This window comes from Oncorhynchus tshawytscha, linkage group LG02 (genome assembly GCF_018296145.1).
Source record: "Oncorhynchus tshawytscha isolate Ot180627B linkage group LG02, Otsh_v2.0, whole genome shotgun sequence".
Lineage (NCBI taxonomy): Eukaryota > Metazoa > Chordata > Actinopteri > Salmoniformes > Salmonidae > Oncorhynchus > Oncorhynchus tshawytscha.
In genome coordinates, this window is record NC_056430.1 from 22,326,341 (window position 1) to 22,353,114 (window position 26,774).

At 41.9% G+C, this 26,774-nt stretch overlaps 1 protein-coding gene across 3 annotated transcripts; it reads left to right on the plus strand.

Annotated features, from left to right (window-relative positions):
- The first annotated feature begins 70 nt into the window (after positions 1-70).
- Positions 71-24,180, plus strand: LOC112219424 (transcriptional adapter 3). 3 transcript variants are annotated; one of them, XM_024380656.2, is made up of 10 exons: positions 71-150; positions 280-312; positions 725-959; positions 10,042-10,283; positions 17,203-17,308; positions 17,739-17,871; positions 18,018-18,121; positions 19,875-19,984; positions 22,957-23,148; positions 23,476-24,180. In XM_024380656.2, exons 3-10 carry the CDS (start codon positions 750-752, stop codon positions 23,666-23,668), a joined length of 1,290 nt encoding a protein of 429 aa, XP_024236424.1. In that variant the 5' UTR covers positions 71-150; positions 280-312; positions 725-749; the 3' UTR covers positions 23,669-24,180. The 3 variants fall into 3 exon arrangements, with proteins under 3 accessions (XP_024236424.1, XP_024236438.1, XP_024236432.1); XM_024380670.2 differs by having other exon boundaries at positions 87-150; positions 280-322; XM_024380664.2 differs by lacking the exon at positions 71-150 and having other exon boundaries at positions 159-312.
- The last annotated feature ends 2,594 nt before the right edge of the window (positions 24,181-26,774 follow it).

Here is a 26,774-nt window from a genome sequence, read left to right on the forward strand (position 1 = left end):
AAAACATTTAGATCCCTAATATTCGTTTGATTCCCGTTACCATAAATCCACATCCCCAAATACAATTTGGTATTTGTCGGGGATGCCATTCTACAATTTAGAGGGTCACTGACGTTCTGTATTCGTCACATGGGAATTGCTCCAAAAAAAGTATTAACAATTGAGAATCATTCAACACTCAGAGAATTACTGTTCATTTTTTTTCTGCCTCAATAATAGCTAGTACGTTAACGTACAATACCCTCTTACTGAATATTCTTATCCCCCCCTCTTCCACAGATGGTTCAATCAATAATGGATGCCAGTACAGAGGTAAATATTGGTGCGTAAATATTCAACATTTGGTCCATTTACATGGTGTATTTGCAATCAAACCAGTATTTTGTCAATTTATAAACTGTATTTGGGGTCCTGATTGATATTATGAATGGTCACTTTTGTTTCGGAAGCAACACCGGTCGTTGAGCGCAGATACTACTGGTACTGTGCTAAAGCTAGCTAACGTTAGCTGGTTAGCTAAGCTAGCTAACGCGCTAATGTTCACGATATCTTCAATGGCAATCACCAACGTTGTTCCCCGGTCTTGAAGTTAGTAGTAATAAGGCTAATGAAGTTCAGTGATTAATGTGAGGAGCGTTTCTTTTTTTTGGACAGATGGAGCGTATGTATGAGTGTACATTTTTGTATGATCAAAGGTGCACTTTATCTCTGCCTCTCCACACAGACATAGCCCACTCTAAACCATCAAGATGAGTGAGTTGAAGGACTGCCCGCCTCTAAAGTACTATGACTTTAAGCCAGTAGAGCATGTGAAGGTGTGCCCCCGCTACACTGCAGTCCTCGGGCGCTCAGAGGACGATGGCATCGGTATTGAAGAGCTGGACACACTGCAGCTGGAGCTGGAGACTCTCCTGTCCTCTGCCAGCCGTCGTCTCAGAGCTCTGGAGGAACAGAGACAGGTAAGACAGGAGTCAATGGGCACATATTTAATGTCACTGAGTAATTAAGTAGGTTTTGTGTCATTGGACTGCCCAATGATTCAGTCACCTCTAGCTGGCTGGCACAATTACTGTATAACCCATGGTTATGTAACCAGTGGTCATAAGGAACAGTTCTAAATTTACTGGGGTGAAGGGGGAGGGTTGTGTTTTTATTTTTTTTATTGGACACAGGAGGGTACTGTGTTTTTTCCCCCCATGATTTATACACTACTCAAAAAAATAAAGGTAACACTAAAATAACACATCCTAGATCTGAATGAATGAAATATTCTTATTAAATACTTTTTTCTTTACATAGTTGAATGTGCTGACAACAAAATCACACAAAAATGATCAATGGAAATCAAATTGATCAACCTATGGAGGTCTGGATTTAGAGTCACACTCAAAATTAAAGTGGAAAACCACACTACAGGCTGATCCAACTTTGATGTAATGTCCTTAAAACAAGTCAAAATGAAGCTCAGTAGTGTGTGTGGCCTCCACATGCCCGTATGACCTCCCTACAATGCCTGGGCATGCTCGTGATGAGGTGGCGGATGGTCTCCTGAGGGATCTCCTCCCAGACCTGGACTAAAGCATCCGCCAACTCCTGGACAGTCTGTGGTGCAACGTGGATGGAGCGAGACATGACCCAGATGTGCTCAATTGGATTCAGTTGTAGGGAACGGGTGGGCCAGTCCATAGCATCAATGCCTCACTCTTGCAGGAACTGCTGACACACTCCAGCCACATGAGGTCTAGCATTGTCTTGCATTAGGAGGAACCCAGGGCCAACCGCACCAGCATAGGGTCTCACAAGGGGTCTGAGGATCTCATCTCGGTACCTAATGGCAGTCAGGCTACCTCTGGTGAGCACATGGAGGGCTGTGCGGCCCCCCCAAAGAAATGCCACCCCACACCATGACTGACCCACTGCCAAACCGGTCATGCTGGAGGATGTTGCAGGCAGCAGAACGTTCTCCATGGCATCTCCAGACTCTGTCACATGTGCTCAGTGTGAACCTGCTTTCATCTGTGAAGAGCACAGGGCGCCAGTGGCGAATTTGCCAATCTTGGTGTTCTCTGGCAAATGCCAAACGTCCCCCACATGTGGACGTCGGGCCCTCATACCACCCTCATGGAGTCTGTTTCTGACCGTTTCAGCAGACACATGCACATTTGTGGCCTGCTGGAGGTCATTTTGCAGGGCGCTGGCAGTGCTCCTCCTGCTCCTCCTTGCACAAAGGCGGAGGTAGCAGTCCTGCTGCTGGGTTGTTGCCCTCCTACGGCCTCCTCCACGTCTCCAGATGTACTGGCCTGTCTCCTGGTAGTGCCTCCATGCTCTGGACACTACGCTGACAGACACAGCAAACCTTCTTGCCACAGCTCGCATTGATATGCCATCCTGGATGAGCTGCACTACCTGAGCCACTTGTGTGGGTCAATATTAGAGAACAACCGGTCAAGGAGGCTGATGGCCCATATTCTTTTTTTATTTTTTATTTTACCCCTTTTTCGTGGTATCCAATTGTTGTAGTAGCTACTATCTTGTCTCATCGCTACAACTCCCGTACGGGCTCGGGAGAGACGAAGGTTGAAAGTCATGCGTCCTCCGATACACAACCCAACCAAGCCGCACTGCTTCTTAACACAGCGCGCATCCAACCCGGAAGCCAGCCACACCAATGTGTCGGAGGAAACACCGTGCACCTGGCAAGCTTAGTTGGCGCGCACTGCGCCCGGCCCGCCACAGGAGTCGCTGGTGCGCGATGAGACAAGGACATCCCCACCGACCAAGCCCTCCCTAACCCGGACGACGCTAGGCCAATTGTGCATCGCCCCACGGACCTCCCGGTCGCGGCCGGTAACTACAGAGCCTGGGCGCGAACCCAGAGTCTCTGATGGCACAGCTGGCGCTGCAGTACAGCGCCCTTAACCACTGCGCCACCCGGGTGATGGCCCATATTCAATATCATTACATTTGACAATTTTGATTACAATTTCCCAGGGGCGTATGATAATGCATCAATTTTAAAATCAAACAATTTTGACTTTGGTAAAAACAATCTAACTACATAACAACATAATGGTAATACTTTTTATTTGAATGGTAAATCTCTTGATAAACTGGGAAAATTAAGATGGCATAGGCCTGCCTACTCAGTTAGGGGTGTAATCGTATCTGTTGTTTTATCACACTCGATACTCGTAATCTGAAAACCCGGAAGTGCGCTTTAAATGTTGGTAAAGCCTGTACATCAAGTGCGCTATCACTCAGAGCGCATCGTTATGTACTTTCACTCATTCACGCACATTGTTAAAAGGTAAATGACCCTGACAGATGAAAATGCACATGATTTACTTACAGTGGGGCAAAAAAGTATTTAGTCAGCCACCAATTGTGCAAGTTCTCCCACTTAAAAAGATGAGAGGCCTGTAATTTTCATCATAGGTACACTTCAACTATGACAGACAAAATTAGATTTTTTTTTCCCAGAAAATCACATTGTAGGATTTTTAATGAATTTATTTGCAAATTATGGTGGAAAACTGCAGAGTTCTGTCATACTATCCATGTCTGTGCCAAAACAATTTGAGCTTCAACTTCTAAAAATCCACCTTTCCAGAAACAAGTCTCTCACCATTGCCGCTTGTTATAGAGCACCTTCTGCCCCGGGCTGTGCCCTGGACACCATATGTGAATTGATTGCCCCCCATCTATCTTCAGAGCTTGTACTGTTAGGTGACCTAAACTGGGACATACTAAACACCCTTGCCGTCCTACAATCTAAGCTAGATGCCCTCAATCTCACACAAATGATCAATGAACATATCAGGTACAACCCCAAATCCGTAAATACGGGCACCCTCATAGATATCATCCTGACCAACATGCCCTCTAATACACCTCTGCTGTCTTCAACCAGGACCTAATTGCCTGCGTCCATAATGGGTCTGCGGTCAAACGACCACCCCTCATCACTGTCAAACGCTCCCTAAAACACTTCAGCGTGCAGGCCTTTCTAATCGACCTGGCCCGGGTATCCTGGAAGGATATTGATCTCATTCCGTCAGTAGAGGATGCCTGGTTATTCTTTAAAAGTGCTTTCCTCACCATCTTAAATAAGCATGCCCCATTCAAAAAATGTAGAACCAGGAACAGATATAGCCCTTAGTTCACTCCAGACCTGACTGCCCTTGACCAGCACAAAAACATCCTGTGGCGTACTGCATTAGCATCGATTAGCCCCCGCGATATGCAATGTTTCAGGGAAGTTAGAAACCAATATACACAGGCAGTTAGGAAAGCAAAGGCTAGCTTTTTCAAACAGAAATTTGCATCCTGTAGCACAAACACAACAAATTCTGGGACACTGTAGTCCATAGAGAATAAGAGCACCTCAGCAGCCCACTGCACTGAGGCTAGGAAGCACTGTCACCACCGATAAATCCACGATAATTGAGAATTTCAATAAGCATTTTTCTACGGCTGGCCATGCTTTCTACCTGGCTACCCCTACCCCGGTAAACATCCCTGCACCCCCCCACAGCAACTTGCCCAAGCCTTCCCCATTTCTCCTTCACCAAAATTCAGATAGCTGATGTTCTGAAAGAGTTGCCAAATCTGGACCCCTACAAATCAGCCGGGCTAGACAATCTGGACCCTCTCTTTCTAAAATTATATGCCACCATTGTTTGCAACCCCTATTACTATCCTGTTCAACCTCTCTTTCAAATCGTCTGAGATCCTCAAAGATTGAATAGCTGCTGCGGTCATCCCCCTTTTCAAAGGGGTTGACACTTTAGACCCAAACTGTTACAGCCCTATATCTATCCTACCCTGCCTTTCTAAGGTCTTCGAAAGCCAAGGTAACAAACAGATCACCGACTATTTCGAATCCCACTGTACCTTCTCTGCTTTGCAATCTGGTTTCTGAGCTGGTCATGGGTGCACCTCAGCCACGCTCAAGGTCCTAAACGATATCATAACCGCCATTGATAAAAGACAATACTGTGCAGCCATATTCATTGACCTGGCGAAGGCTTTCGACTTTGTCAATCACCACATTCTTATCGGCAGACTCAACAGCCTTGGTTTCTCCAATGACGGCCTCGCCTGGTTCACAAACTACTTCTCAGATAGAGTTCAGTGTGTCAAATTTTAGGGCCTGTTGTCCGGGACCTCTGGCAGTCTCTATGGGGGTGCCACAGGGTTCAAATCTCGGGCCGGCTCTTTTCTCTGTATACATCAATGATGTCGCTCTTGCTGCTGGTGATCCTCTGATCAACATCTACGCAGTAGACACCATTCTATATACTTCTGGCCCTTCTTTGGACACTGTGTTAACTAACCTCCAGGCGAGGTCATATACTACCCACAACTGCGACCTGTATGCTCTCGTTGGCTGGCCCTGGCTTCATATTCTTCACCAAACCACTGGCTCCAGGTCATCTATAAGTCTGCTAGGTAAAGCCCCGCCTTATCTCAGCTCACTGGTCACCATAGCAGCACCCACCCATAGCATGTGCTCCAGCAGGTATATTTCACTGGTTAACCCCAAAGCCAATTCCTCCTTTGACCGCCTTTCCTTCCAGTTCTCTGCTGCCAATGACTGGAACTAATTGCAAAAATCACTGAAGCTGAAGACTCATATCTCCATCACTAACTTTAAGCATCAGCTGTCAGAGCAGCTCACAGATCATTGCACCTGTACATAGCCCATCTGTGAATAGCCCATCCACATATTGTTATTTTTTTGCTCCTTTGCACCATAGTATCTCTACTTGCACATTCATCTTCTGTACATCTACCATTCCAGTGTTTAAATGCTAAATTGTAATTACTTCGCCACTACGGCGACAACAACTCTGTGTTTTTGTTTGTGTCGCGCTGCTTTGCTTTATCTTGGCCAGGTCACAGTTGTAAATGAGAACTTGTTCTCAACTAGCCTACCTGGTTAAATAAATGTGAAATTTAAAAAATAATGCATCCTCTAAGGTGAGGTGAAAGTTGTTGGGATCGAGGCACGGTTCACACTAACCAATCTGTGTGTGTGTTTCTGTCTGGGGAAATGAGAGCAGAGGGAGAGTGGCTTGTTCTAATCCAATCGTTGCAGCATGCTCAACCGATACCCCGCCCATTTCCTTACAGACAAGAACTAGCCAATAGTTGTTTAGAACGCACAGTGCTTCACACTGTTGGGAGTGAAAGAGAAATGGCAGCTGACAATTACTGTAATAAAAATTACAATTATTCATAATCGTATTGGGAAAATTCTCCATATCCATCACGATTCTCAGTTTGCCTTCCACCGACTGCAGAATGAGTGTGTTAAACATTACGCACATGGAATAGTGCTACACTACATGACCAAAAGTATGTGGACAGCTGATCGTTGAACATTTCATTCCAAAATTATGGGCATTAATATGGAGTTGGTCCGCCCTTTGTTGCTATAACAGCCTCCATTCTTCTGGGAAGGCTTTCCACTAGAAGTTGGAACATTGCTGCGGGGACTTGCTTCCATTCAGCCACGAGCATTAGCGAGGTCGGGCACTGATGTTGGGCGATTAGGCCTGGCTCGCAGTCAGCATTCCAATTGATCCCAAATGTGTTCGATGGGGTTGAGGTCAGGGTTCTGTGCAGGCCAGTCAAGTTATTCCACACTGATCTCGACAACCCATTTTTGTATGGACCTCACTTTGTGCACGGGAGCATTGTCATGCTGAAACAGGAAAGGGCCTTCCCCAAACTGTTTCCACAAAGTTGGAAGCACAGAATGTTGCTGTAGCATTAAGATATCTCTTCACTGGAATTAAGGGGCCGAGCCCGAACCATGAAAAACAGCCTCAGACCATTATTCCTCATCCACCAAACTTTACAGGTGACACTATGAATTCGGGCAGGTGGTGTTCTCCTGGCATCCGCCAAACCCAGATTCGTCCGCCGGACTGCCAGATGGTGAAGCGTGATTCATCACTCCAGAGAACACGTTTCCACTTCTCCAGAGTCCAATGGATACGAGCTTTACACCACTCCAACTGACGCTCGGTATTGCGCAAGGTGTACTTAGGCTTGTGTATAGGTGCTCTGCAATTGAAACCCATTTCATGAAGCTCTTGACAAACTGTTATTGTGCTGACGTTTCCAGAGGCAGTTTGGAACTCGTTAGTGAGTGTTACATCCAAGGACAGACGATTTTTACGTGCTACAGCCCTTGGCGGTCCCGTTCTGTGAGATTGTGTAGTGTAACAGTTTGTGGCTAAGTCGTTGCTCCTAGACGTTTCCACTTCATAATAACAGCACTTACAGTTGACCGGGGCAGCTCCAGCAGGGCAGAAATTTGATGAACAGCCTTGTTGGAAAGGTGGCATCCTATGACAGTGCCACGTTGAAAGTAATTTAGCTCTTCAGTAAGGCCGTTCTACTGCCGATTTTATTTTTTTGTCTATGGAGATTGCATTGCTGTGTGCCTTATTTTATACACTTGTCAGCAACAGGTGTTGCTGAACCAGCCAAGTCCACTAATTTGAAGTGGTGTCCACATACTTTTTTGTATATATAGTGTAAGTAAGCACAGGCAAAATCGTAGAGGAAAACCTGGTTCAGTCTGCTTTCTAACAGACACTGGGAGGCAAATTCACCTTTCAGCTGGTCAATAACCTGAAACACAAGGCCAAATACACTTAGTGTCCAAAACATTAGGAACACCTGCTCTTTCCATGACTTAGACTGACCAGGTGAATCCAAGTGAAAGCTATGATCCCTTATTGATGTCATCTGTTAAATCCATTTCAATCAGGGTAGATTAAGGGCAGAAGACAGATTTTAAAGAATTATTTTTAAGCCGTGAGACAATTTGAGACATGGATTGTGAATTGCCAAGACAAAAGATTTAAGTGCCTTTGAACGGGGTATGGTAGTAGGTGCACCGTTTTGAGTGTGTCAGGATTTGCACCGCTGCTGGGTTTTTCACGCTCAAAAGTTTTCCGTGTGTTACAAGAATGGTTCACCACCCGAATGACATCCAGCTAACTTGACAACTGTGGGAAGCATTGGAGTCAACATAGGCCAGCATCCCTGTGAAACGCTTTCGACACCTTGTTGAGTCCATGCCCCAACGAATTGAGGCCATTTTGAGGGAAAAAGGGGGTGCAAATTGATATTAGGAAGGTACTCCTAATGTTTTGTACATTGTTCCTGAGTGGCCTATTTACCGTCTTGACTTAAATTGGCTTAAATCAATGGCAATACCAACATGCTTCAAGCAGACCACCATAGTCCCTGTGCCCATGCACAACACCGACAACGATGAGACAGCCTATAGACCGGGTGGTGCCAGAATAACAACCTGTCCCTCAATATAACCAAGAATAAGGAGATGATTGTGGACTACAGGAAAAGGAGCACCGAGCACGTCCCCATTCTCATCGCAGGTTGAGAGCTTCAAATTCCTTGGTGTCCACATCAACAACAAACTAGATTGGTCCAAACACACCAAGACAGTCGTGAAGAGGGCACGACAAAGCCTATTCCCCCTCAGGAAACTAAAAAGATTTGGCATGCGTCCTGAGATCCTCAAAAGGTTCTACAGCTGCAACATCGAGTATGGTTGCATCACTGCCTGGTACGGCAATTGCTCGGCCTCCGACCGCAAGGCACTACAGAGGGTAGTGCGTACGGCCCAGTACATCACTGGGACAAAGATGCCTGCCATCCAGAACCTCTACACCAGGCGGTGTCAGAGGAAGGCCCTAAAAATTGTTAAAGACCCCAGCCGCTCCAGTCATAGACTGTTCTCTCTACTACCGCATGGCAAGCGGTACCGGAGTGCCAAGTCAAGGACAAAAAGGCTTCTCAACAGTTTTTACCCCCAAGCCATAAGACTCCTGAACAGGTAACCAATGGTTACCCAGACTCTTTGCATTGTGTGCCCCCCCAACCCCTCTTTTACGCTGCTGCTACTCTGTTCATCTTATATGCATAGTCACTTTATATAGTCACTCTCTTTACGCTTCTGCTACTCACTGTTCATCATATATGCACAGTCACTTCAACGATACCTACATGTACATACTACCTCTATAAGCCTAACAGGTGTCTGTATATAACATTGCTACTCTTTTTTTCAAATGTCTTTCTACTGTTGTTTTATTTCTTTACTTACCTACACACGCGCGCGCACACACACCTTTTTTTTGGCACCATTGGTTAGAGCCTGTAAGTAAGGTTTACACCTGTTGTATTCGGCGCACGTGACAAACTTTGATTTGAAGACTTGAAAATTGCTGTCTTGCAATGATCAACAACAAATTAGACAGAACTTTAACAATAAAAAAATGTGCAAATATTGTCAAATCCAGGTATGCAAAGCTCTTAGAGACTTACCCAGAAAGACTCATAGCTGTAATCGCTGCCAATAACATGGACTCTTAACAACATGATGGAGCTTTGTTGCCTCTTGCAGAAACAAGCAAGGTGTTGTAGCAAACAATTAATAAAATGGGTTGTCAACCTCTAACCCTGGCAATTTGACTTGTAAACTCATGGGTACACTCGCAATTGCTGCCTGGTATTGTGATGTAATAACTTCCATGTTAATGTACAGTGTTCATTCAAATGAAATATTAACTGATGTACCTCACGCAATGGAATTGAGTTGAATCAACAAATCACCGCACATATTGATGGGTACACTTCATGCTGTTGCTTTTTGCTTTTCTCCTATGGGTACACTCGCGATAGCCGCCAGTCCATCCATTATCCTATCATTGACTTGAATGGGAAAGCTTGTTCTATTCATTCTATTTCGATGGCAGCACATGCAGTCGGGAGGAGAAAATGTGCGTCTAAAAAATGAATCTAATATCTTATTCTGCCTCCTTCCTCGAACTGCTGTTGCTACACCTCCATCTGTAATGTTGGACAGGAAAGATATTTTTGTGCCATAGTGGTTCTGAAACTGCAAGTGGTCTGATACTTGCCTGATGTTACAAATCTTACTGCGTCATCCTCTGAAAATGAAGTTTTGTTGGTGACTGGTCCCTATTTTCTCAGATCCTCACAGACTGGCAGGATAAGAAAGGGGACAAGCGCTTTCTGAAGCTGGGAAAGGATGCAGACCTTTCAGCTTCATCACGTCACAAACCTAAGAAGCAGAAACTCGATGGAAAGGGTAGTCACGGGCCTGGTCCTGGGCGACCCAAATCCAAAAATCTACAGCCCAAAGTCCAGGAGTACGAGTTAAGTGAGGATCCACAGGACATTCCCCGTAATCCTAAGAACGATGCCCCCAACAGGTCAGTAACAATCACAACTCACTCAAACAGTGTAGGGTGTCTGCATCTTTTGACCAATGAGTAACATAATATGTTAATTGTGTAGATAATCTTCTAAGAAAACAAATGGTCCAAACCTCATGTCTCTGTCATAATCTGTTCAAATGTTATTTAAGTGTTTACCCTTGTAGGATGGCTAGAATTAGGGTGACTAAATCAATAGAGCCTGGAAAAAAAGTGGTCAGAAATCAGGAATGTTGCATCGTGTAAAATATGCTGGATTCTGTGCAAGAATAAAGGCCACTGGCTACCTGACAGGCTCACTTTCCTGTTGAACTTGTCATCTTTCTTAAAATGGATATCGATTTTGAGACATGACATGTAGTATTTTCATATTTAATATAAGCTTTTCATACTAATTCGAAATGACTGATTTTTCCCCCAAATTTCTCACAAAAACAAGTGAAATCAACAGAGGACCGAGTGCAAGGCTGTTACAGTGATGTATTATCAGTGGTGTAAAAATACTTGAAAGTACTACTTAAGTAGTTTTTTTGGGGTATCTGTACTAAACTATTTATATTTTTCACAACTGTTACTTCACTACATTCTTAAAGAAAATTCTATACTTTCTACTCCATTTTACTCCCTGACACCCAAAAATATTTGTTACATTTTGAATGCTTAGCAGGACAGGAAAATGGTCCAATTCACACACTCAAGAGAACATCCCTGTTCATACTACTGCCTCTTATCTGGTGGACTCACTAAACACAAATGCTTCATTTGTAAATGAGTGTGCTCCTAGCTATCCATAAATATAAAAACAAGAAATTGTGCCGTCTGGTTTGCTAAATATAAGGAATTTTGAATGATTTATACTTGTACTTTTACATTTGATACTTAAGTATATTTACTTAATACCTTTAGACTTTTACTCAAGTAGTGTTTTACTGGGTGGCTTTCACTTTTACTGGAGTCGTTTTCAATGAAGGCATCTTTACTTTTACTCAAGACAATTGGGTCATTTTTTCCACCACTGCGCATTACCGCCAGACCAAGGTCACACCGGTACTTCTCCAAAACTGCTCTCTGATACCGCTGATGGTCATTCGTAGCCTACCAAACTTGCTAATGACCAGGTACTCACCTCTCTATTGTCCCACTAATCACTCTGACATCAATGCAAATGTCATCGAAAATCAAACACGTCATGAGAGCTCATGTTCACAACATTTCTATAGGCTATGCAATTGTGTGAGAAAACAGTTTTGATGGACTCTATTGAAAAGAAGAGGATACCATCAGCTTTCAATAGGCTAGGCCTACTATATTTCTCAACTTTCCTCATTTTAAGCACATTGCTTCACTTTACATCAGGAGTAGCCTACCTGACTGGCATGAAAATGAACAGAGGGAAAATCATCCTCCATTCATTATTTATGTGCAACTTTTTTCTCTGCCCCTGTTCTGACGGGTGCATGATAATTGTCCATTCTAAATCAAAACTAATTTCATGCATATATTATTAAGTATATGTAAAGAAAATATTAAATTGAGTGTAGTCTGATTGGTGACAGTAGTATCACTTGTGCACGGTGACAGTAGTATCACTTGTGCACGGTGACAGAAGTATCACTTGTGAAGGCTGCACACACTGCATCATAAGGCAAGAAACAGCACATGCCTTTTTTTTGCGACTTATTCAAATCATAGTCGCACACATCATGCCATAGGCCTATATGTTTTGATCACAACTAAAGTGACCAAATAACTAAAAATGTAACCTGTAGGTCTAAGGCCCCTGGAACACGGTTGGAGAGCACATAGCCTACAGAACCTAGTGAAATGTGTTCTTATAAGTCCAGTCGCATGTGAAAAGAGTTTTGACTAGCCACTATTTAAGAGGATCCTATCTTTCTCGTGCTGCTATATTTCTTGCTCAATTCTTAAAATGAAGCACATTAATCTGCTTTATATCCAGTGTAGCTTACCTGGCATACATATGTGGTGCGTGAGTCAAGTTTGGGGCAGCAAATTTTCACCATTAAAAATGCACCTTTTAGAATAAAACGTATTTCCTTGCATCATAGCATTTGCGGACTTAAAATAGCTTACTGTTCATAATGTGATGAGTAGATTGGATAGTTATAATTTAGGCTTCTAATTTAACTCAATCACTGTTTAAAAAAACAAAAAAAACCTGTTCAATGCAGCTGAGTGTGTAGAGTAGGCCTAGGCTATATTTTATATTAGATGTGGCCTTTTTATAAACACATTTCATGCAATTCTACTACACTTTATATGACTGGAGAATTGTTTTATGTAGCACTGACTAAATAGTGAATATGCACAGTGCGCACTCACAGGGGATATTGCTGATGCTCTCTGCTGGTGCCAATATGATAGGCTATACTGTTTGCAATTCAGTTGAGAATTTTGTTAACTAAAAGAGATTCGTATTTTCATTGTCTTCTCTTTACAGCAATAAACATTTTCTTTCCAAACTATGTTTTCCCGCGATTGTATTTTTAAATATTGTGACATGCCTGGCTTGGCCTCTACTTTTCACAGACAGTCGCAACTCAACAATAATCTGCCCAAATTGTGCACCCTGCCTTTCCTTCCGACTGTAAGCAATGGCGATTTTCAAACAATTCACAACATTTTACTTAAGGGAAAGCTTCCCCTAGCCTTGTGGACGCGCCGCCTATGCTTGCATATTAAAAACGTAATGCATGGGACTTCCATTCGCTATTCGAGTGCTGGCTACAGATTACATGTCTTTTTTTGTGGGCCATTCTAAATAAATAACAATATTCCACACATATATTAGTAGGCTATATGTAAAGACCAGATTAAATTAAGAATAGTCTGATGGGTGAGAATATTAACAAGTGCTTGTCAAATTGTCAATTAGAAACTGATTAAGTGTGTGCAGCCTGCACAAGAAACAGAGCAGAGCTCATGCCTTCATGCTACTTTTTTCCAATCATTAGTCGCATCATGCAGCCCTAGAATGTATTAAAAATCAAAACAGCCTGTTTTTTTCACAACTAAGGTTGCCTAAATAACTCTAAATTAAGCATGTAAACTCAGAAGAAAAAATGTCACTTTTTCAGGACCCTGTCTTTCAAAGATAATTTGTAAAAATCCAAATAACTGATCTTCATTGTAAAGGGTTTAACACGGTTTTCCATGCTTGTTCAATGAACCATAAACAATTAATGAACATGCACCTGTGGAACGGTCGTTAAGACACTAACAGCTTACAGACGGTAGGTAATTAAGGTCACAGTTATGAAAACTTAGGACACTAAAGAGGTATTTTTGCTGACTCTGGAAAAACACCAAAAGAAAGATGCCCAGGGTCCCTGCTCTTCTGCGTGAACGTGCCTTAGGCATGCTGCAAGGAGGCATGAGGACTGCAGATGTGGCCAGGGCAATAAATTGCAATGTCCGTACTGTGAGACGCCTAAGACAGGGAGACAGGAAGGACAGCTGATCGTCCTCACAGTGGCAGACCACGTGTAACAACACCTGCACAGGATCAGTACATTCGAACATCACACCTGCGGGATAGGTACAGGATGGCAACAACAACTGCGTGTGAGTTACACCAGGAATGCATAATCCCTCCATCAGTGCTCAGACTCGGGGCGGCAGGTAGCTTAGTGGTTAGAGCATTGGACTAGTGACCGAAAGGTTGCAAGATCAAATCCCCGAGCTGACAAGGTAAAAATATGTTGTTCTGCCACTGAACAAGAATTTGTTCTTAACTGACTTGTCTAGTTAAATAAAGGTAAACAATTTTTTTTATTTTTATAAACGTGTTCAGACTGTCTGCAATAGGCTGAGAGAGGCTGGACTGAGGGCTTGTAGGCCTGTTGTAAGGCACGTCTTCACCAGACATCACTGGAAACAATGTCGCCTATGGGCACAAACCCACCTTCTCTGGACCAGAAAAGACTGGCAAAAAGTGCTCTTGACTCACAAGTCGCGGTTTTGTCTCGCCAGGGCTGATAGTCGGATTCGCGTTTATCGTCGAAGGAATGAGCCTGTACTCTGGAGAGGGATCGATTTGGAGTTGGAGGGTCCGTCATGGTCTGGGGCAGTGTGTCACAGCATCATCGGACAACATTGTAGGCAATCTCAACGCTCTGCATTACAGGGAAGACATCCTCCCTCATGTGGTACCCTTCCTGCAGGCTCATCCTGACATGACCCTCCAGCATGACAATGCCACCACGCACAGAATGAGCAGTATGGCTGATTTCCTGCAAGACAGGAATGTCAGTGTTCTGCCATGGCCAGTGAAGAGCCCGGATCTCAATCCCATTGAGCACTTCTGGGACCTGTTGGATCGGAGGGTGAGGGCTAGGGACATTCCCTCCCAGAAATGTCCGGGAACTTGCAGGTGCCTTGGTAGAAGAATGGGGTAACATATCACAGCAAGAACTGGCCAATCTGGTGCAGTCCATGAGGACATGATGCACTGCAGTACTTAATGCAGCTGGTGGCCACACCAGATACTGACTGTTACTTTTGATTTTGACCCCCCCCCCCTGCTGAAAATGAACGCAGTTGACAGTGAGAGGACGATTCTTATTTTGCTGAGTTTTGGAGGACCTGTTTCTTTGTTAACCGCTCACAGAATAGCCGCATGTTGCCACTCCCTATCTATTATATTCATCAATGTTCAATTGTATTCTTCATACTATAAAAAAATGCCCCTGAATTCTAAGAAAATCTTGTGAACTAGTGTAGCCCACAGCCATATGGCATGGCCAGATCAGGGCCTGACATAAGGCCAACTCAGAATATGCTATTCTGCTCTTCTAAAATAGGCTACATTCTTTTCAAATGACGTTTGTTTAAACCTGTCTAAAATAAATCATGGATTTATTGTGATTGTGTACGCTATATTAAATTGATTTATACTTTTTTAAATGTAATTTTCCAAAGGTCTGCATCAGTGGCTTGTAGGCTATGCGTGGAAGCCAGGAGATGCTAAACATGTTTATTTTAATTAACAGTCAATTACCATTAGACTGGCAGCTATTTGCATGACACCAACTGAGAAAATGTTATGACCGCCACAGCCCTAACTGAGCGCATACCAAGCTTTTTATTTCAAAGCCTTTTATATTTACGGATCTACGTGTGATCTACGGAAACAACTTTGAAGATGACGACCACAAAATGTTAAATATTCAAGAAACCTGCACCGCTACAGTTGGAAGTCGGAAGTTTACATACACTTAGGTTGGAGTCATTAAAACTCGTTTTTCAACCACCCCCAAATTTCCTGTTAAAACTATAGTTTTGGCAAGTCGGTTCGGACATCTCCTTTGTGCATGACACAAGTAATTTTTACAACAATTGTTTACAGACAGATTATTTCACTTATAATTCACTGTATCACAATTCCAGTGGTTCAAAAGTTTACAAACACTCAGTTGACTGTGCCTTTAAACAGCTTTGAAAATTCCAGAAAATGATGTCATGGCTTTAGAAGCTTCAGATAAGCTAATTGACATCATTTGAGTCAATTGAAGGTGTACCTGTGGATGTATTTCAAGGCTTACCTTCAAATTCAATGCCTCTTTGCTTGACACCATGGGAAAATCAAAATAAATCAGCCAAGACATCAGAAAAACTGATGTATCTATATCCACAGTAAAACGAGTCCTATATCGACATAACCTGAACGGCCGCTCAGCAAGGAAGAAGCCACTACTCCAAAACCGCCATTAAAAAAAGCCAGACTACGGTTTGCAACTGCACATGGGTACAAAGATCGTACTTTTTGGAGAAATGTCCTCTGGTCTGATGAAACAAAAATAGAACTGTTTGGCCATAATGACCATTGTTATGTTTGGAGGAAAAAGGGGGAGGCTTGCAAGCCAAAGAACACCATCCCAACCCTGAAGCACGGGGGTGGCAGCATCATGTTGTGGGGGTGCTTTGCTGCATAAGGGACTGGTGCACTTCACAAAATAGATGGCATCATGAGGGAGGAAAATTATGTGGATATATTGAAGCAACATCTCAAGACGTCAGTCAGGAAGTTAAAGCTTGGTCGCAAATGGGTCTTCCAAATGAACAATGACCCCAAGCATACTTCCAAAGTTGTGGCAAAATGGCTTAAGGACAACAAAGTCAAGGTATTGGAGTGGCCATCACAAAGCCCTGACCTCATTCCTTATAGAACATTTGTAGGCAGAACTGAAAAAGCTTGTGTGAGCAAAGAGGCCTTACAAACCTGACACCGTTACACCAGCTCTGTCAGGAGGAATGTGCCAAAATTCACCCAACTTATTGTGGGAAGCTTGTGGAAGGCTACCTGAAACGTTTGACCCAAGTTAAACAATTTAAAGGCAATGCTACCAAATACTAATTGAGTGTATGTAAACTTCTGACCCACTGGGAATGTGATGAAAGAAAGAAAAGCTGAAATAAATAATTCTCTACTATTATTCTGACATTTCACATTCTTAAAATAAAGTGGTGATCCTAACTGACATGAGAGGGATACACGTGGTTTTTACTAGGATTAAATGTCAGGAATTGTGGAAAAACTGAGATTAAATGCATTTGGCTAAAGTGTGTGTAAACTACCAACTTCAACTGTATGTCAACAGAGCTTGGTGCTTATTATTGGATGTATTAGGTTACAATGTCTGACTTTTTGGATATAATGATATATATATATGATATATATGATATGTTAGAGAAAGACCCCACTGAACGATTCAGAACATCAATAATCATATTTGTCTTGGTAAAATGGATTTTATAACAAGTGAAATTTCATCACCAAAGGCATTTTCACTGACACTGGGCAGGGTCAGTGGACACCCTGGTTTGAGATAGGATAGGATAGGATATGTGTTTGTTTTTCATTGTCCCACATGCATCTGTGTATTATGTTTTCCAGATTTTGGGCATCAGTAGAGCCATACTGTGCTGACATCACAAATGAAGAAATCCGGGTTCTGGAAGAACTATTGAAGCCCCCGGATGATGAGGCTGAATACTACAAGGTACAATATTGAATGTCCAAAATCTTTTGTGTTTTATGTCATATTCTTTACCTTTATTTAACTAGGCAAGTCAGTTAAGAACAAATTCTTATTTTCAATGACGGCCTAGGAACAGTGGGTTAACTGCCTGTTCAGGGGCAGAACGACAGATTTGTACCTTGTCAGCTCAGGGGTTTGAACTTGCAACCTTCCGGTTACTAGTCCAACTAGCTCTAACCACTAGGCTACCCTGCCGCCCCATATTATGCTCATTACATTAGTAGCTGACTTATCAGGTCCCAAGCACTACCAGCATATCTGATAGTAGGTATTCTGTGACACTTCAGATAAGAGTTGTGCTTTAGAATGGTGTGTTACTCACATCCTCTGTTAAAGATTTCCCCAAGGAGAAAACATAGATTAATAGTATTGTATTGGTTATATTGTGAAGATTCCAGCATTGGGGAAACACTTCTCTCAGCGATGGGCTCAGGAGGATCTACTGGAGGAACAGAGGGAAGGAGCACGAGCCAACGACAAGAAGAAAAGCCTCATGGGACCACTATCTGAGCTCGACGCCAAAGGTGAGTGCACCCCAGGGATTGGGATGATGACATACAGTATGTATTGAATGGATGAGCCTTCGTAAATGGGTATTGTGTCTGTCTACATTCAGCACAGAAATTATCATGTGTATTTGTCTGATATGAGGATGCTTTTATTCTCTCAGATGTGGATGCCCTGCTAAAGAAGTCAGAGTCCCAGCACGACCCCCCAGAGGATGGCTGTCCCTTCGGTCCTCTCACACAGAGGCTCCTTCAGGCTCTTGTTGAGGTCACATACAGTTGAAGTCGGAAGTTTACATACACCTTAGCCAACTACATTTAAACTCCGTTTTTCACAATTCCTGACATTTAATCCTAGTTAACATTCCCTGTCTTAGGTCAGTTAGGATCACTACTTTATTTTAAGAATGTGAAATGTCAGAATAATAGTAGAGAATTATTTATTTCAGCTTTTATTTCTTTCATCACATTCCCAGTGGGTCAGAAGTTTACATACACTCAATTAGTATTTGGTAGCATTGCCTTTAAATGGTTTAACTTGGATCAAACGTTTCGGGTAGCCTTCCACAAGCTTCCCACAATAAATTGGGTGAATTTTGGCCCATTCCTCCTGACAGAACTGGTGGAACTGAGTCAGGTTTGTACACGCTTTTTCAGTTCTGCCCACAAATGTTCTATAGGTTTGAGGTCAGGGCTTTGTGATGGCCACTCCAATACCTTGACTTTTTTGTCCTTAAGCCATTTTGCCACAACTTTGGAACTATGCTTGGGGTCATTGTTCATTTGGAAGACCCATTTGCGACCAAGCTTTAACTTCCTGACTGATGTCTTGATGTTGCTTCAATATATCCATATAATTTTCCTACCTCACAATACCATCTATTTTGCTGCTCCCTTATACAGCAAAGCACCCCCACAACATGATGCTGCCACCCCCGTGCTTCAGGGTTGGGATGTTGTTCTTTGGCTTGCAAGCCTCCCCCTTTTTCCTCCAAACATAACGATGACCATTATGGTCAAACAGTTCTATTTTTGTTACATCAGACCAGGGGACAAATCTCCAAAAAGTACGATCTTTGTCCCCATGTGCAGTTGCAAACTGTAGTTTGGCTTTTTAATGGCAGTTTTGGAGCAGTGGCTTCTTCCTTGCTGAGTGGCCTTTCAGGTTATGTCGATATAGGACTCGTTTTACTGTGGATATATATCTACTTGTGTGCCTGTTTCTTCCAGCTTCTTCACAAGGTCCTTTGCTGTTGTTCTGGGATTGATTTGCACTTTTCGCACCAAGGCACATTCATCTCTAGGAGACAGAACGCATCTCCTTCATGAGCGGTATGACGGCTGCATGGTCCCATGGTGTTTATACTTGCGTACTATTGTTTGTACAGATGAACGTGGTACCCTCAGGCGTTTGAAAATTGCTCACAAGGATGAACCAGATTTGTGGAGGTCTACAATTTATTTTCTGATGTCTTGGCTGATTTATTTTGATTTTCCCATGATGTCAAGCAAAGAGGCATTGAATTTGAAGGTAAGCCTTGAAATACATCCACAGGTACACCTTCAATTGACTCAAATGACGTCAATTAGCTTATCTGAAGCTTCTAAAGCCATGACATTTTTTGGAATTTTCCAAGCTTTTTAAAGGCACAGTCAACTTAGTGTATGTACACTTTTGACCCACTAGAATTGTGATACAGTGAATTATAAGTGAAATAATCTGTCTAAACAATTGTTGTAAAAATGACTTGTCATGCACAAAGTAGATGTCCGAACTGACTTGCCAAAACTATAGTTTGTTAACGACAGATTTGTGGATTGGTTGAAAAATGAGTTTTAATGACTCCAACCTAAGTATGTATATTTCTGACTTCAACTGTATCTTATGCTTTATTGTTGACTACGCATACAATTCTAAATTACTTTTGAAAACTTAACCCTGCAAATAACTAGTTGATTTGAATAGTTTATAATTAAACTGTAGAATTTAAATTCTTTAATACTGTTGTTTTTTCGTGCAGGAGAATATCATATCCCCCATGGAGGATTCTCCAGTCCCCGACATATTGGGGAAGGATGGTGGGAACGATGGGGCTGGGACCTCACCTCGCAACCAGGGCAAAGCTTTTAGGTAAAGGCCTATCCTACATAAAGTAACATCACCCCTTCATAACCTTGTAGGATACATTCTATAGATATGCTGAATAGGAACAAAGCAGGGCTCGACATACAAGGATACCCGCTGGCCTGGGGAGGTTTTGGAACCCCCCCTGGGCCAGTCAACCATCCACATCATTGGCCTGCTTGGGCCAGTGAAAATAATATTGTAATAATGCTATTTTCAATCTAGGCTACATAATTGATGAAAAAACAGATGAAATCCTGAAAATGTTAGTTCGTTATGTAGGTTATTTATCAAACAGGTGCCGCACATGGTGCAGCAGCTCACAAAATGAAGGGGGAAACCTGAAGGCATACCTGAATGCCTTCAACTGAAATGTGTCTTCCACATTTATCCCAACCCCTCTGAATCAGAAACTACAACGGTAGGGTAGGTAGGAAAGATGTTTCAATTTATGATATCTACAAGTAAATTCTAAGGCATCAATGGGTATGCAAACCAGGTATTCAAATAGTTTGGTCTGAAGTCAGGTTAAATCTTTGCGATATGCAATTCAGTCATTGTGTGCTGTTTGAATAAACATTTCTAAAGGCTTTCAAATATTTTTTTAAAACGGACCAATTAAATGTTGACTGCAAAGTAGGTCTATGTGATATCATGATGATTTGTATCCATTTGGGGGGGGCACTTGTTTGGCAAACCCTGCCATCACATCATGTGTAGCCTACACTGCAGATTGGTAGGCTACAGTACAAAACACAGCTAGCCAAAACCAACGGTCTCTAGCTAGGTGAGCAATTGATTTAAAAAGGTAAACTACACCCTCCGTCTATATATATACATACATACAGTGGGGCAAAAAAGTATTTAGTCAGCCACCAATTGTGCAAGTTCTCCCACTTAAAAAGATGAGAGAGGCCTGTAATTTTCATCATAGGTACACTTCAACTATGACAGACAAAATTAGATTTTTTTTCTCCAGAAAATCACATTGTAGGATTTGTAATGAATTTATTTGCAAATTATGGTGGAAAATAAGTATTTGGTCACCTACAAACAAGCTAGATTTCTGGCTCTCACAGACCTGTAACTTCTTCTTTAAGAGGCTCCTCTGTCCACCACTCGTTACCTGTATTCATCCGTATAAAAGACACCTGTCCACACTCCAAACTCCACTATGGCCAAGACCAAAGAGCTGTCAAAGGACACCAGAAACAAAATTGTAGACCTGCACCAGGCTGGGAAGACTGAATCTGCAATAGGTAAGCAGCTTGGTTTGAAGAAATCAACTGTGGGAGCAATTATTAGGAAATGGAAGACATACAAGACCACTGATAATGTCCCTCGATCTGGGGCTCCACGCAAGATCTCACCCCGTGGGGTCAAAATGATCACAAGAACGGTGAGCAAAAATCCCAGAACCACACGTGGGGACCTAGTGAATTACCTGCAGAGAGCTGGGACCAAAGTAACAAAGCCTACCATCAGTAACACACTACGCCGCCAGGGACTCAAATCCTGCAGTGCCAGACGTGTCCCCCTGCTTAAGCCAGTACATGTCCAGGCCCGTCTGAAATTTGCTAGAGAGTATTTGGATGATCCAGAAGAAGATTGGGAGAATGTCATATGGTCAGATGAAACCAAAATATAACTTTTTGGTAAAAACTCAACTCATCGTGTTTGGAGGACAAAGAATGCTGAGTTGCATCCACAGAACACCATACCTACTGTGAAGCATGGGGGTGGAAACATCATGCTTTGGGGTGGTTTTTCTGCAAAGGGACCAGGACGACTGATCCATGTAAAGGAAAGAATGAATGGGGCCATGTATTGTGAGATTTTGAGTGAAAACCTCCTTCCATCAGCAAGGGCATTAAAGATGAAACGTGGCTGGGTCTTTCAGCATGACAATGATCCCAAACACACCGCCCGGGCAACGAAGGAGTGGCTTCGTAAGAAGCATTTCAAGGTCCTGGAGTGGCCTAGCCAGTCTCCAGATCTCTACCCCATAGACATTCTTTGGAGGGAGTTGAAAGTCCGTGTTGCCCAGCAACAGCCCCAAAACATCACTGCTCTAGAGGAGACCTGCATGGAGGAATGGGCCAAAATGCCAGCAACAGTGTGTGAATTCCTCGTGAAGACTTACAGAAAACGTTTGACCTCTGTCATTGCCAACAAAGGGTATATAACAAAGTATTGAGAAACTTTTGTTATTGACCAAATACTTATTTTCCACCATAATTTGCAAATAAATTCATTAAAAATCCTACAATGTGATTTTCTGGATTTTTTTTCTCTCAAATTCATCTGTTATAGTTGAAGTGTACCTATGATGAAAATTACAGGCCTCTCTCTCATATTTTTAAGTGGGAGAACTTGCACAATTGGTGGCTGACTAAATACTTTTTTGCCCCACTGTGTGTGTGTGTGTGTGTGTGTGTGCATATCTATATCTATATCTTGATGTGGTTTAAGCGTTGTTATGGATTTGTACTCTATCAAAAAAGTGATTTTTAAGAGTGAAACTCGTAAACCTGGAAAAACAAAACCGTGAACTATATTTAGCTAAATATAAAACTGATTTTATAAGGCCCTACAACTCGCTAACAAAATCGGTAACAATAACACCGTTTTTGAGATAGAAAATTGACCATTTGTGCAATCTCCAAACAATCAATATAAATATGATATTGCCAAGTAGTAATTATATAAAATGTAATTATTTGTCATTATAGGCTCTAGGCACTTGCTCAGCCCGCAAATTAAAGATTCAGTTTAAATGATTTGCACATTATTCAGGCCAGTAGCTTTCAGTTGGCACTGGCAAATGAAACTGAATGTCAAGCCCCGAACAAAGGCTTTGTAGATTACACCAAAGTATTCCAATCACTGCTTACTGCTTCTGCAACTCTGCAGAAGTTCTGCAACTCACTCATCAGTTAACTAGTTATTTCTCTCCTCTGACTTTCCCTCTTTCCTAGTGTTCCTCACACACGCTCCCTAGAAGCGCGGATCAAGGAGGAGCTGATGTCTCAGGGGCTTCTGGATTCTGAGGAACGGCCCGGAGCAGGCGGAGACTCAGAGGATGAGGTGCTGGCTGAACTCCACAAGAGACAGGCTGAACTCAAAGCCCTGAGCGCCCACAACAGATCCCGCAAGCAGGAGCTACTCCGGTGAGAGCACAGGAGAAATGTAAAATATACATCAGAAAGGTTTATTAAGGTCAAAAAGGATTGTATGATGACTTAGTTCAAGACCTATAAGGAGGGATGTTCTGACGTCGATGATAATGAGTTGCACTTATAGAAGGCCTAGTTGGTTCTCATTGTGTTCCACTTCATCCACCATCAATATGTAGAGCGGAGATTAAGGGAATGTTAACCTTTTTAAAGTTTATTTTTTACCTGAACACACATCACAAACTATTACTGGATTAGGATTTTATTCATAACAAGCCTCAGCATTCATCCTTTACTCTAAACTTCCCATCCTCCTCACAGCCTGGCAAAGGAGGAGATGCGGAAGCAGGAGTTGCGGCAGAGGGTCCGGGTGTCGGATAATGAGGTCATGGAGGGCTTCCGTCGCATCATGGCTGCTAGGCAGAAAAAACGAATGCCGACAAAGAAGGAGAAAGATCAGGCATGGAAAGCACTGAAGGAGAGGGACAGCATCCTCAAGCTGCTGGATGGTTAGAGGGACAATAGTTTAGGGTGGGAATTAGATGGGAAGGGGTAGGTTTTCAGTCTGCCAATGAGTATATACTGTTGTATGTGTCTGGTCATATGCTTCCATGCTCTAGTGGCCAAAAGCATTTGTGTTACTTTATAAAACTCCCCAATTGAAGTACAGTGAATACCTGCAATGATGTAGCATGATTGTCATAGTTGTTGACTCTCAATGTTGAAAATGGAGGTATCTATGTTTTGTATTGATAATTACTGTATTCTTGCATGAATGTGCTAACTAAACGTTCAGTGCATATTCACTATTGGAACATCGTCACCATAAGAGCTTATGATCATTTAATGTGCATTGCTGGCGTTTTTTTTTTTTTTTTACTAATAACTGATAGTTTCCCACTGGCATTTTCCAAGTTGTTGTCGATTTTGTTTTAATTTTATTTTGAACGTTATATAGTGCATTTATTTTCTCTAGTATGGAAAAACAAACTATGAATGTTTGAATAAATAAATATCAGAAAAATGGTTGTGAGGGAGTGTTTGTAATGTGCCATTCAACTTTCACACTAGCAACGTAACGTTGGGAAACGTTTAACCAAAGATTTTAATCGCTAAACCAAGATAGACCACAGTCTGTCGTTATCAACGGGAACAAATGAGTCATAGTTGGCAGAACAAGCAAGGAGGTAGTAAAATCCTATTGGCCTGTTCTAGCATCATCTGCATATTCCGTTAGGGAATGCCTACTCTGAAGTGAGTGTGTGCAATAACTAAATTATCCTTTGCACTCCTAAACAACGCGATCGTTTACAACTTTAGCAAATGGTGAAGTCAACGAAACTTTGTCCACTCTGTTCATAATAGATCTCTAGTTTTGGGAACAAAACTATTGAGATCAAATGTTTCATCGATGAGAAAATGCGCAGAATGTCTGCTGAAATCCATCCCTTTTTTATTTATTTTTTACAAATAATTAGTATTGTTTTCCACTGGCATTTTCCAAGATCTGTTGTCGATTTTGTTTTAATTTTATTCTTAACGTTATATAGTGCAATTCTATTCTCCAGTATGGAAAAACAAACTGAATGTTTGAAAAAATAAATATCAGAAAAGGGTTGTGAGGGAGTGTCTAATGTGCAGTTCAACTTTCACACAAGGCACGTGACGTTGGGAAACGTTTAACCAAAAATTTGAATAGCTAAACCAAGATAGATACAGTTTCTGTCAATGGGAACAAATGAGTCATATTGAGCAGCACAAGCAAGAAGGTCGGCAGAGCCAAGCACGAGCTAGCATCAGCTGCATATTCCGATAGTGAACGCCTATTCTGAAGTGAGCGTGTGCAATAACTCAATTCGCTTTAGTAATCCTAAACAACGCGATTTTTTACAATTTTGGCAAATGGTCTGCACAATTTAGTCCACTCTGTTCATAACACTTCTAGTTTGAGGAACAGAACTGTATTGAGAGCAAATGTTTAATCGATGACAAAATGTGCAGAATGTAGGCCGAAACCCATCTCCTCCCACTGCTGGGCACATGGTTTGTGGAAACGCCAAGCAGATGCTTCAAATGTATACATCCCGAAATATCTCTCATTGGTTGTATTCCATACACTTAAAAGTCCTCAGCCCTCAAATGAAGTGGGCACTTCTGATGATTTATCATGACGTCTGACGAGTTGACACTTGCAGGGCGAGGGAAGAGTTAATTTATTTTAAATTGACCGCTCTTGCCCGGAAATTTGTCAGTCGTTCATCGCGCCGTTGTGTTTTCAGTCATCGTGAAACAGTTGTGTGCGCTACAGTTAATTATGATTGCATTTCGTATCTTGGCTAGAAGACAACGCATCCGCAGACATCGAATGTTAGCCATTCTACTATCAGGTAAATTGAAAATTACAATGTATAAGTGTGATGTCAAGGAAAGTTATATGCGCAAGTTAACGTTTCCCAAAAAAGAATCAAACAAAAACATATTTACTTTTATGATATGTGTTTCAGCCGCCATGTGCATTAGTAACATACTTTCTAAATTATTTACATTCGTTTTTAATTCCATTTGTATGTTGACTTATCCATATTGATGTTGGTTTTAAGTTATTTATATATATAGAGAGATTTCTTTTTTCATTTTTAAGTTTCAGCTTATTTCTATTGTATGTAAAGAATCCAAACAGTACATCTCTCCACAATAGTGTAAAATCTTCATAAATGTGTTCAATTATAAATCTACTGATGTCTTGCCACAGTATTCTTTCATGAATACAATGCCCAAAAAGATGCAACACTGTTTCTGGGTGGTCATTACAAAAGGAGCAATTTGAGTTGATGTTTTCCTTTAACTTCTTCATATAGTGGTTGGCAGGATAATATTTATGAATAATTTTAAAGGAAACTTCCTTAATTTTGTTAACAAGTTGGTATGTGTGTGGCAACATCCAAACTTTTTTCCAACTGATGTTATCAATAAATCCATTCCAATAAGGCATGACATAAGGTATTGATACAACATCCTGCTGAAACAAGGTTCGTGTCACTCTGTTGTTGAATGGACCAAAAGATAAACAAATATTTTCTACTGATGAGTCAACAGGGTCAATAGAAGGTAGGCTCTGAGGGTCAGGTCTTGACATGTTCCTGAATAACAGAGCAACACCTGAGGGAATGGCATCTAAAACAATTGCAAAATCTTTAGGTGTTACAGGAACCTTGTAAAGTGATAAGAATTCCTTATAACTGAGTAAAAGACCCTCTGCATTTACCAGTTGGCTCACCAATAGGATGTTATTTCGGAACCAATATTCTAAAAACAAAGAAGTATTTTTATACAATATTTCCCGATTATTCCATACGTAATATCTGTGTGGAGAAAAAATGTGTTTATAAATTAAGGACAATGACAAGAAAACCTGGAGATGAAAAGCAGAAAGTTTCACTGGAAACTGTGTTATTAACCCCTGACTCATTGTAGGAGGGAGAACATTGTTTTTAATACTCTCTAAAAAGACTTGAAATAGTAAGTGAGCTACTTGTTCAGAAAATAAGTTGTAAAATGCAGATGTAATTCCATCAACACCTGGTGATTTATTGTTGTTTAGCTGTTTGATAGACTCTAAT

Bases quoted from the DNA above. Each gene is read 5' to 3' on its own strand.
- LOC112219424 (XM_024380656.2), top strand. From the start codon at position 750: ATGAGTGAGTTGAAGGACTGCCCGCCTCTAAAGTACTATGACTTTAAG. The intron at 17,309-17,738 runs GTACAATATTGA...TATATTGTGAAG, and splicing joins ATGAGGCTGAATACTACAAG to ATTCCAGCATTGGGGAAACA. The intron at 17,872-18,017 runs GTGAGTGCACCC...TTATTCTCTCAG, and splicing joins ATCTGAGCTCGACGCCAAAG to ATGTGGATGCCCTGCTAAAG.